We start from the raw sequence: 12,941 nt of genomic DNA, 5'->3' as shown, positions 1-12,941 counted from the left end.
CATTTCCTGTTGAGTGCAGTTTAAAAAAAAAAAGGCAAAACCAAACAACTCATGATATTACCAGCCTGCAGGAGGGTTTTCCTCACATCTCAGTAGTAGCAGTGCAAAGTTCAATGGGGCAAACCACAGTGACCTCTTTAGTTGTCTGTTCATCTAGCTATCTAGCTTGGTGTAGCCAAACCCTGGCTGGGAGGTGTATGGGGACATTTTCAAACCCAGTTTTACTCATTTTTTTTTTCCTCCTCTATTTAGTTGGGTTTTGTTGTTTTTGTTTTTCACTGTAGAAACCAAAGAACTGTGGTTAAGACTCGGTTCCTTTGCACATTAATATGACCTAGAAGTCACAAAAATTGAAAGCTAGCTCCAGATAAGAACAACTCAAGATTTGCAATGGAAGCAGTGATACAAATGCTAGAAGTGATGAGGCAGGTGTGTGAATTTTGGCAAAGAACAGTGTGTGAGCATGCCTGTACCTGGCTGGGTCCTGGAGAAATTCAGAGTATTTTTGTGCTAACAATTCAGCTCAATACAGAAGCATCCTGCTACTGAAAAAAGAACCTAGTCTTCTTGTGTGCTGGCAGCGGCCAGTTTGTGCTTGTGAGGCTACAAGTACCTAAGAGCAGCACGTCAATCGAAGACATCTGTCAACACAGACTATATGAGTATGCACTTCCCCAAGAACAAGCCTTGTGTCAAAAGACACTAATACAAGCTCTAGGACATGCATTTAAAATACTGTAGTTATTGCAGCTGGTAGCCCCTACCCACCAAAAGCCTGCAGAATTATCAAATCATATTCTTCTCTGTTGTATCAGTCCAATGAAATCCCTGATAATTCCATAATCACTCATAATCCCTCATAGTTTCCATAATTCCATTATAGGAGTAAATTAATAGGTCGTCAAAATATGCTCCCTTCTACACGTTAAGAGTCGCTGCACCAAAACTAGTTAAATTCAGCTCTGGTCTCAGCAGGTGAAACGCTATTTATTCCACAGCAGAACTGGGACTTCTAGTACATACGTAAAAAAAAAAATCCAGTAGTACTAAATTTCCAGATTTATCATGCAAAGAATGAACTGACTGAATGGCAAAGCCATGCAGAACAGCCTCCCACCTACCAGACATTTTAGCAGGAGAATAAACAGAATTTTATTCCAAGGCTGTGGACCAGATACAAGTGTGGCATGTCAGCCTGATGAGATGTGTAAGTTATGCAAGAGAAGTTCAGCAGGTAGGCAGTACAAGTTAGGAGCCATCTGATCTGATGTACGGTAATACTCAACAGAACATAGAAATTTGGAGGTTAGTCTGATGTCTCGTATCTCTTCTCTGGAGTAAGGTTATTTTAAAATAATCTCTCCTCATGCCCTAAATCCTAGAGCAAAGTCTGGAAGAGCTGCTGTGTTTTCCCTTCTATTCCTGTGGTGGTGTTGTTTTTTTAAACTGGATATACTAGTTGCTTCTTCCCTTGTTGTTTAGAAATACTTTCATGATTTTTTGCTTTGAGTGGTTGGCAGGAAACATAATCGCTGCCTGTCTTTTCTTGCTGTAAACATAAATCCTGGCTCTGAACTGCACCATCCTTCATATTCTGTATGAGGTCCTTGCAACAGCTCTGGGTGTACGTGACCCCCAGGAGGTGCTTGCCCAACTTGCTCCTCGAAGCCATACTTTTGTCAGCTCCCGCATGTACATCCCTGCACGGCGGAGCACACTGCTACGCAGTCCAGCTAGGGGCCGCTTGCAGCTCTTCTCACCAGATGTGGCAGTGACAAGGCTGGCAGGACAGCAGGTCTGGCTGCTCCACAGGATATCGCTACCTATCTTAGCCTGTGTGGTATTGCTCAGATTACTCTGCAGACTTCCCTTAAAGGGCTCTGGGTTAAGGTTGTGACCTAAATGGATTTAACAAAGAGTAATGAATCAAATGTGACGTCCTTCTGGGCAAATGGCTATCCTGGCTGACATCTAAAGGAATGATACCAAAGGGAGAAGTAATTTCCAAAACTGCACAGAGATTCACTGACAGAATGGGAAGCAAGAACTCCTGATTCTCAGCCCCATGCGTCTCTGCTCCTCAAAACTATTAGTTTACTGTTGTAGAGACAGTGTTAGCGAGACCAAGCCTTCAGGCAGTCCCTCTGAGAGGAAACCTGCATTCTGAACCTCATTTACAGGGAGCCACTTCACAGAAGGGCTTCTATACTTTTACCTTCTTTGCTTCTGCTTCTTACCCCAGCAGCCACAGGACAGGAATATTCTTGAACAACCACACAACGTATCTGCTGACCTAACTCCAGGAATTATCAGCATACTCAGGGAGGACAACCCCTTTTTCCCATGAACCAGTCACTGGCATTACAGATCCTTATAGGCTTTCCTTTCAAAATGGGGACCTTCACAGCAGAGTTTTGCTGCTCTGCAAATATACAGAACAGGATGTACAGTTCAGCTCCTGTGACAGTGCTGGGAGTACTGACTAGCTGTGTTGCTTGAACAACTTCTGTTGCCTCTTCTCCACATACAAAAATAGGAGAATGATGCCTACATCTCTCATGACAGCATAGAAAGACAGTCAAAAAGGTAATGCACTGGAGTACTCCAAAGCACCTCTTGTGCTTAAAACAGGATTAAGTATTTGTGCCCTGTTTTACACAGTTCCAGCATTGTCTTAACAGAGGGAAATACCATGCAGTCTGTGTGCCAAGTGCTCCTCCCCACCTCTGACAGACAGCCAAATCACAAAGAACAAGACCGGAGGTTTTACTGGAGCTCCCTTATACTCCCTTAGCTCAGTCACTCTTCAGAACTCAACATAAATCTCTAAGTCTTCTACACTGATCAAAGATCTTCTGAACATATGTAAAAGGTCCTGAGATCATCCGGGTTTCTGATTCCATTACAGAGAGCATCGAAGGGCTTAAGTGGTACAGGATTAAAATAGGTACCATGATACATCATTAGATGGCTAAAGCTAAGACAGAAAGAGTGTTTGCTGAACTAAAGCCAGATCATCTCCACCCAGACAGTTCCCACATGAGAATGCCTGTGCCTAACAGTCAGGAGTGGGTGGCACAGCATACAGGGGGCCAGCACAGCATGAGCTGGAAGCACTAGTTCCTGTATCACAGCAGGAGAATCTGTGAATGAGGAAGGGAGAAGACAACACAGGGAAGCAGAGAAGAAAGCGGTGGTTAAAGAGCCTCTGCTCTGCTCACGAGCCTCACCCTCTTTTATCCCTTTCTTCTTCCTATGTGCTTGAACAATGAAACAGAAGCAAAAGTAATTCAAATTATCACTTATGACATCCAAACATACCTAAGTTAAATATATATGCTGACAATGCACAGCTGTGCTCTGATGACCGTCCTGAAAATCACACAGGGTAACCCACGCTAACATCTTCACAGCCACTGGCATGGGCCTCAGCTAGCAAGCATTCATCCAGGGCTGAGGCAGGTTTGGGCAGCCCTCACCACGCTCCGTGCTGCTACACGTATCCCGCTATCAGAACGCAAGCACACTAGTTTCAGGCTAGCTGTGACAGACCTATGCAAGCAGAAGGCACTTCTGTTATATCCAAGTAACTTAGTGGGGTTGCTGATATTCTAAGTGTAGGTCCTGAGGGCTTCTGTACAGGTACCTGGTATTGCCACGGGACACAACAAATATAAAGAATTAATGGGTAGGAAAGAAAATTGCAAAGGTCCTTCTGTGTCTGTAAGGTAGTATCCTAGGAATGGTCTAGGGACACAAACTCATCCATTAAGAACAGCAGATGGATTTTGTTGATGGACAAATTTTATCTCTGGGTTTTTTTTTTTTTTTTTGGCTTTATTTCAGCCCATCTATACTGGATATTGTCATGTACTTAAAAGAGGTTTCCTCTTTCCTAAGAATATCTATCTAATGTTTTAACATGCCTTGCAAATAAGCATAACTGGAACAAAGCCTCTTTACTGTGATTCACTTGGAATAAATATGTATAGTTTCTAGACTAAAAAAAATATTACATGAGGAGAGGCAGTTACTTAATCAGTTCTGAATTCTTCCTTACAAGTTTGATTGTCTTTGTATATACACTGTGTACCTGCATGGCTTCTTCCTGCAACGTCTCTGTGGTTGAGCCAAGCATGGCTGATACACATTTGATGCTCAACTTCTTTGACACTACTCTGTTACAATTACAATCGATGCTTTAAAGCCACAGAACACTGAACTCTATGGATTCAATTAATGCATTTTTATGTAATCCTTTGGAAAACCCAGCTACTGATGCACACTCACATTTTAATTAATCAACATATCAAAGTTCAGTCACCAAGAACAGGCAAAAGGGTAATTATTACCTTAATCCCTTCGATTCTGAAGCCCAAGTTGGCACTAGAGCTGATTGTTTCCCTCCACTGCATGTATCGGGGCTTGGTGACAGCATGCTGGGCATTCTCCTCAGCTGTGGGAGCAAGAGGATCCACTTCAATCATTTTCTTGTACATGTCCTTACGCAGCTTTGGTTTCTCACGGGCTTTAGTCAGCTCCTCTTCCAGGTATGTCCTGCAAAAACATCACATCCCAACAAAGCTGCAATGATTTCCCCAAGCCTTTCTTTTTACAGCTTATAATAAACTAGCCTCAGGAGAGGTTGGCCAGAAAAGTATTATCATTATCCCAGTTTTGCCTATAAGGAAACTAAAAACCATAGACTCACAACTGCACAGGCTTGTGCAGGGAAACTGTAGAGGGCATTCGGATTTCTGTCACTCACTTCCGTTCTAACTACACCTTTACTTACTGTTACATGCTATTATGTCCTGCTTACAGAATGGGAGAAAGCTGAAACCTATTCTGCCATGACATGCAACTGTATTTTCAGAGGACAGTTAAGAGAGATGACTTGCAATGAAATCAAAAGCAAAGAGGCCTGCTGAAGCCTTACTGTCTTCTCTCTCCTTGAGAAAAACTTCAGTTATGGTATTTTTTCATCAGGCCTCAGAAAGAAATTAAGGTTTTGCATAATGTATCAGACAGAAGGACAGAATCACTCTTCATATAGTAAAAAGGAAAGAATAAAGAAGATTATCTGAGGAACTGTAGCTCCAAACACAAAGAAGCAACTAAGGAAAGGAAGGCAAAGGGTGACAAAATTTCCACATTTTGCTGTTATCACTCAACCCCATTAACCTGGCAGCCATTACAAAGGCACCATCCATGTTCTCAGCATTCACTGGACTCTGAAAGCTTGCCTCTCTCCGCAAAGTTCGCACTTCATCAGGTGCCTGAAGTGTACTTTCTTCACTATGGTGTGAAATAAACAGGGGTGGTGTTTAGGAGTTGCTGTCACCCGTTATCTGAGTGTCAACTGCTTTGAATACAATAATGTACTGCTGACAAATCTTTCTCCTCTTTCTTCTGGGTATACCAGCACTACGCATTTCTACTCTGATTTAGTAGACAGCTCACTTAAGGTTCTACATCTATTTGAAAAGGCTTATCTGCACTCCTGTAAGTTGAGTATTTCATTTATCTCAGTAACTGAGCATCTGACTTGGCACCCAGAAGATTACTACATGACAGTTTCTACGTCTCTGTACTGCTACTTCAGACTCTCAAGAGATTCCTTCTCTATTTGTTATGCTTAGATAACATTTTTGAGGTTTTCTTCTCAATCATACATAAGGAAAAAGAGAAGCTAAAGAAAGTGAGAATCTGGAGAACAAGATGATAGCATCATGCAGATGTGAGAGCAGGGAACAACACAGTCAGTACTGGGCAAATGATCAACACTTCTCTACTGAGAAGATCAGCATGACTGAAGACTCACTCAAGCTTTGGAAATAGGCTCTCTCACCGGTATTCAGTCATTCACATTTGCAGGCAGGAATTACTCTTGGTGGCATTTTTTGAATCACTGCATACACAAAGATTAAATGAACTGGCAGTGAGCGAATCATGTCATTTTTCCCCATGTATTTTCAGGCCGTTTTAGAGAAACCTCATCCCAAATCCCTATTGAAAATACCTTGATGTGGGTCATTTTTGAGCCTATTGATCACTCTGTTGCCAGAATCCAGGTACAATCAGGCACCAGTGGGACATTACTCTCCTCAGGTTGTCCAAGCCAATTGCCAAACCAACAGCAGGTTGTCTGGACTGAATCCCAATGCTCCAAAACAGTTACTAAACTCCTCCAGACAAAGCACAACCACATGCCCCCTCCTTTTACTTCCTTCAAATGCATTCAGGTTAGAAAGCAAATTCTCTTTCATGCCTCACCTGATCCCCATCTTACAGTCCATCACACACGGCCCTTCAAAATCAGTAAGCAAGTCATCCAACTGAATGTAGCTCTCTCCATCTCTCTCCACCACACCATGGAAGCAAGGGACGCAGGAGCGTAGTGGGTCTTTCATCAGTCGCTCAAAACACTCCTTTTCATTCTCTGAGAAGCGTTTGAGAATCTTTCCGCTATCAGCTGCCTTGAAACTTCCTAAAAAGAAAATCAAACACATGCTGAAAAGCCTGGCCTGCAAAAGGGAAAAACACCTTCCCCCACTACTCCAGCCTCATCTACCTCGGCAGCTCGACACCAGATAAAGGTTTTCCCTGAACAAAAAAGATAACATGCTTCTCGAAAAATAAAACACTGAGGACAAACATAACCATTGGCAGTGAAAGTCCGTTTAAATATGTTCCCGTATCAGAATTTATAGCTTTAAGGAGTGCAGCTGCTCCGGGCCATTTTTTTTTTCTTCTCCATGCTAAACTCTTTGTTGGGATATCAAACATTGCTATACTCATTAAAATGCACAGGAAGAAGCCACAGGCCAGACTTCTTTAATGCTCTGATGGGCTATTTTAAAGCTGCATAACACTGACAGCGTTGGCTTTGTCCTTAATCCTTGTGTATGATATACCTGCTGAGTGCGTATGTACAAAAGCAGTGCGGTCAGCGATCATTAAACAGCCTCCAACAGGCCAGAAGCCAAGCAGTGCCCTTTCTACACACACGCTGTGACTGCACATGCGTGTACCCTCAGGCACTGCGTCTGCTCTGGGGAGCCCTGCTAATCTGCAGGTAGAGCCTGCAGTGCGATTGTTTTTACGGCCCTGGGTCCAAATGACATGCAGTACAAAGGACAGAGTCTGCATAGGCTGAGATTGGCAGTCATCACACTACAGCTGCAGAAGGCGCTCTCCTGTCCTGCAGCCTGCCAATAACATTGGAGAAAAGTACACGTTTCATTCAGAGGTACCCTTTAATCTACACAACATAAAATAGGCCCCAAAGTAGGGCCTCATTAAACCTGAAGCTAGCAATGCACTTTTATCACAGCAGGATCCTTCGGCCTTTGCAAACTGGTTCCTTGCCAACAAATCCTAGAACTAGCACTGCCTCAGCACAAGGGCTAGGGTGGTGATGGCCCAGGTTTTACTTTAGAAAGAACCTGTCGTATCAGAGAACAGCTGGACAAATGGTGGACTAAATGCAACCACAGAAAACTAACTAAAGCGAACCAGAGTGCTCTCTCTCCTAATCAGATTCTAGTAACTCCTCAACCCTCCTCTTCCACCCTACACAAGCCCCCAGAAGGGTTATGATTACGTCCCCATCTACATTCTACAGAGACCAAGCCAACCCCACACACACCGATGGAAACTGCAGTAAGGCTGGGTCATCTTGGCACTGTGTGATACAGGTTAGTCCTACCAACACCTCTGTGCAAATGCAGCTACTCCATTTCTAGGACTAAATAAATCTCTCTGCACAGCGTTGAAATGCACCATATTAGTGCATTAGCATATAAAGAGGTGGTTCAGGTACTGCATTAAAGCACGATGCAGCGTAGGTGCCTGCCCACATGTGTACTAATAAACCCCGCACTAGCACTTTACGAACAAGGGCTGCATAGGAATTAAATGAAGCATGAGAGAGAGAAGCAAGCCTAATAACTCCTCTTTGGTTTCTTGTTTTTTTCTTTGTGTGTGTTTTTTTTTTTTAATCTTAACAATGAAACTAATCTTACATGAGGAACTTCCACTGACACAAAATTAGACGTAGCTGATTAAGCTGCTCCTTGCACACATACAATGAATAACGACAAGACTCACTAGGCAAACACCTGGCCATCAAGTCAGTTGTCCCCAGATTTGTTCTTCTCCCAAGGCTTTACATTCACATGGAAGGTTTGGGGTTGGTACTAGAAACCCTGTCCTTATCAGGGCTGAGGCACATAAAGGCAAGGACAGCAATCCTTCCCGCCAGGGAGCTAACATAGTGGCTATTTGGTCAATAAAAATGATCCCATACCACATTCCAGAGTCAAAACCAGCGAAGTTGTTATATTCATCTCACCTGTATGCCCAGCCAGCTGTACCCATGAGTAGCGTTTCTTGAAGGGGCTGATCACTGGTAAGTTCACCATGGTTTTAATAGTATTCCATGCCTTTTTCTGGAATGCAAAAGAAAGAAATGTTAAATTGGGCAAAATCTGAAATCCTGACATACCGTAAACGTACCACCTAGCTTCAAGCACACTGAATTGTTCCTCCATAATTTGTTAAGCGCTCAAAAGCGGAACCACAAAACAAACACTACGATCATCACTGGAAAAATATGCTCATAAAACCAGGAACAGACACGTAGTTAAACATAATGTCCTACCATCCACAAGAAAGCTACCTGGAAGAAAAGGAAAAAAAAAAAAAGCACGCCATGCTGCACGTCACACTCCTGTTCTGAGCCACACCTGACCCTCTCCGTGTCTGAGTCATGCAGAGACCAGACGCTGAACCTACACTTACGCATGTTTAAGTTGCCATGAGACACGAACACGAGCAGTTTGCTGCTGTCAGCAATACTTCCTTTCCCAGAGGCCTTCAGCATCCCCTCACGACTAACAGCTTTCACCAAGGCAGCAAGTGAGTCTCACTCCGTCGGATCCATAGTAAACGCATCCCCAATCAGGCTTGGAGCTCACTCAGTTCCCTTGTAGCACTCACTGCCAGCGAGCTGTAGAATCTATTCCAGGTCATAGATTTTGCTGCTCCCTCCCCTCTTTCCCAACCCTGTTACTGTTTAACGAAGCTGGGCACAGCTCTGGCCACCTTGGCTGTCCCACAGTGCAGCTGTCTGGCTAGCGCTCCAGGCAGACAGGGAAACAGAACAGCTGCTCACAAACAGCAGCTGAGTGCTCCATCACAACGGCAGAAAGGTGAAAATAATAAAATTAGAAAGTGAAGAAGTCTCATGCTTTGAAGAAGAAACTTGGGCAAGTATGAACCACAGCCCACTAGCACATACATTACATGCTGAAGGACCCCAGAGCGTGTTACAAACACCAAAGGCATGCTGGTCTCTGCTGGTGCTAGGACACAGTATCCCATGGAGCTGGTAACGGTGTGCAATAGTTGTGCGGAACAGTTTAGTGCTGATTTTTTTGCGCTGAGATCAAGCATAGCTGGCGGTTAGGCTGGATTTACGGAAGTGCTTATCAGTGGCCTAAGCAGGCATTATCAAAACCAATGGGAGGCATTGATTTCACTAAAACCAAGTTTAGGTCGCTGCTGAACACCCGAAAAAAATCACCTACAAAACAAGTATGTCTTCTCTAGCAGGAATATCAATGTGATGAACTAGATGATTCAAGTACCTTATTTTTACTGTATTTTACACTGTATTTCTACAGCAGTGAAAGACATTAAGTGAAATTGCAGGTAAAGAGACACAGGCAAAAGGTAGCTCTCCAGATCACATTTCAACCTGGTCACCCTTCCCCAGATTTGATCAATTACACCAGGTTTCTTATATGGTTCTGTCTAGCAGTGTTGGTCACCATGTGAGGGCGAAACCCTGTGATGCCTCGAACACACTAAGAGGATATGTGAACTCACAGATACAACTGATCTTTCTTTTAGGGATTTATTCTCACATGAAAGTTTTAAGTTATACTGCAATTTGTCTTGACATAACATAATCTCCATATAGGCATGTTTATTCTGAAATAAGATCCTGTTTAACTTAGATTGGTTTTGAAAGCAGTTCAAGCTGAAATCACTGTTGGTCTGACACAAGTGTCCCGTGCAGCAGTAATGCTTTTCTAGACATACCATGCTAGTGAGAGAAAGCAAGAAAGTCCTGGATGGTTAAGAATCATGAATCACAGAAGACTTGGTTGCACTTACTGCAACTTCCCAGACAGCAATAGTGCTAGCTAAACTCTAGTTTAATACATCCCTTCTGCAGCTTTAAATGGCCCTGCAGGGGATTTCATATTCTGCATTATTTGCCTCAAGCCATTCCAAATTGCTACTGTGCACTGCTAACCAGCAGCTTAGCTCATCACAGGGCTAACTGCTACCCAGTGAGGATGAAAGCAGCTCTTGCATACCACTTGTAAGTGTCCCTAGCCTCCTTCTGGAAGAAAGAGCAATGTCAATATTGTTGTTCAAGTAGAAAAGATTAAAAATGACTTTTGTATAGTCTATTCACCAGATTTAGCTGATAGCAGAAACCCTTCAGTCTACTCTGCTCAGTTTCTGCTCCAGACAGGCAGGGCCCAAAGTTATTTACAGAACAATTGAAAGTAAACATCATTTGGAGCTGAAGTGATCCCTTTGAGTGCAAGTTCTGCCAAAATTTAAGTTTTTAGAGATTCCAGTCCAATTTTCAGGATTGCACTGCTGGCTCCCAAGCCAGGATCAACAGCATTCTACATCCCTCCTGTAAAGATCCTATACTCATGACAATGTCCCACTCCTAACATACTGTATCGTGTCTCCCAATGATTTTCGTGTCTCCCAATGATTTGTCATGCTGCTCTACCCAGAAATGATGAGAAGCACAGGTTTTCAAGGAATGCTTGTCAGCTGTCAATGTACCACCACACTTTAGTGGCTTTCCCACCTCCTCCCTCCCACCTAGCCCTCAGAAGCTGCAGCTTTTATTTGTACTGTGGGTGTGAAGGAGAGACAATGGGCCAAATTCAACCCCAGCTCAAGTGGAATTTGCTTAGGTTACAGCTGCCTTAGATGAATATGTTTAAGCCACACACCCAATAAAAAATAAAGGAAAAAAAAATGTCAGTGCTTCTTTATTATTTTTTTTTTTAATCTCTTCACAAACATTTTTCCCCTAAGACAGGGAAAGCACAAGGCACAAGCTAGGAGGGAAACAATCACTTCCAGACCCACCCATTGGAGCCCACTGCCACGGACAGAGGTTCAGCAGATGCACTCTGCCCTGCTGCATCTTTCAGTCCCCAACCTCAACCAACTCAGGATGCAAATTGCCAGGATGCAAACAGGGCTGCGTGCTGTTGGAGCACTGGCGTGAGTGGGAAGATGAAAACTTTGTGCGCCTGCTGTGGGAGGAATCTTTCTCACATCTATTTCTAAAGCAAGATCTTTTCCTCTTTGTTAGCAATGGTATTATGTGCTTTTCAAATCACTGCTTCATGTTGCAATGGCGAATAGGACTAATGCCATTGCCCGTGTGTATTTGCAGTTCAAATCTCCTTCAGGCCCTCTTTCTCCTAGATTCTTGCTCAGTCTTCCTCAATCTTCTGTTCTGGCTGGGTTTCTCCAAGCCCTTTCTTCCAGATTCCCATTCAGTGTTTTATGCTATTTATATACACACAGGGAAAGTTCAGATATCTCTGTATCAGAATTGCCAGAATCAGACACCCCTGACATCGCTGATGCTGTTTTATATGCCTCTTAAGATCAATATACTCAAGAATTTTCCAATAGCAAAAAGAAAACCATTCCAAAAGGCAAACCCGAGAAACATTAACATTGGTAGATTAAGCGCATAAATTACTCGATGTGAACTGTAGCTGACACATTACGTGTATCTATCTCCCTAAGCACTAGGAGGTGTGGGATGCTGAAGATGACAAAAGCTAGCTTTCTGCCAAGGGGTGTGCGACAGGCTGTGCTGCCAGAACAGCGTCTAGGCAGTGAAAGAGTGAAAACCCAGTGGAAGAGAATGGAAGAACTAGTTCCTGCAACAGAGCCGCAAGGCATTCAAAGGATTGTGGCTTGGAATCTGCCACTGGTCTGTTATCTGAAATACTCTCTTGAATTTGAAGCAGAGCACTGAAAAAAACCATATTTCCATGCAGCAGGTGTGATAGACACTGTGTTAGCACTGACGTGCATGAACAAGATGCTGGGCAGATGAGGTATTTCCAGCTTATTCAACCCTCAATACAGGTAGCAGTTGCCATGATGGTTATCCTATTAAGGATCAGGAAAGGTGAGCAGCAACTGAGAGCCACTGGTTCCTGGGTGTGCAGCTTCCTCCAGGTCTGTTCTCATGATGAGAGCACAACTTCCTATGCTACTGGTATGTAGAAGCACAGCCATCACAATCCTGCCTCAATGCACCAGTAGGACACGGCTGAGCAAAACCCACTGCACTCATTGGGAGCACTTTCTTCTGCTCTGAGGGGTTTGGGCTCAGGCCTCACTGTCCACAAGAATTAATCTGCTTTCCTGAAACCCTCCCACTGTTTCAGGACAAGGGCTATAACATCCTAACATCCAAGCTCGCTGAAGAGGTATGTGGAGACCCCTGGGAGTACTCCTGATTTTGTGTGGTTTTGTTCTTTGTTGTTGCTGTTTTAAGGGCTGCATAGAACAACTGAAATTTCTCACTGAGTATATATTACGTCCCCAGGGGAGAAGAGATCCACTCTCACGCCTAAGGGCAACAGGGGACAGGACTTGAACCATCCTCCGTTGTTTGAGAGAAAAATAAAATCACTCCCTTAATCTAAAGGGAAACCAGAAACAAAGATCTCAGTTCTGTGAACAAATAATACACATAACTACCCTCAGGCAAGCACTGACAAGCAGGTAACGTAACTTAGGAATCTGCAGAACAGAGTCCAAATTAAGCAACTAAAATTATTACAAATGCCAAGTACATCTAAACT

The 12,941-nt window shown here is 43.5% G+C and overlaps 1 protein-coding gene across 1 annotated transcript in view; it reads right to left on the bottom strand.

The window, feature by feature from the left end:
* The window catches only part of ITPKA (inositol-trisphosphate 3-kinase A), a 36,848-nt gene that overhangs the window by 3,961 nt on the left and 19,946 nt on the right, over window positions 1-12,941 (bottom strand). Inside the window, exons 2-4 of the mRNA XM_040557798.1 lie at window positions 8,357-8,453; window positions 6,277-6,490; window positions 4,353-4,557 (exon numbers count right to left, since the gene is read on the bottom strand). Of these exons, the coding sequence (XP_040413732.1) occupies window positions 4,353-4,557; window positions 6,277-6,490; window positions 8,357-8,453 (516 nt within the window). The remainder of the gene's footprint in view (window positions 1-4,352; window positions 4,558-6,276; window positions 6,491-8,356; window positions 8,454-12,941) is intronic.

This window comes from Cygnus olor, chromosome 5 (assembly GCF_009769625.2).
Source record: "Cygnus olor isolate bCygOlo1 chromosome 5, bCygOlo1.pri.v2, whole genome shotgun sequence".
In the NCBI taxonomy this organism is placed as follows: domain Eukaryota; kingdom Metazoa; phylum Chordata; class Aves; order Anseriformes; family Anatidae; genus Cygnus; species Cygnus olor.
Note: the sequence above shows the minus strand (reverse complement) of the source record. Positions and strands in the feature narration are given on the sequence as shown.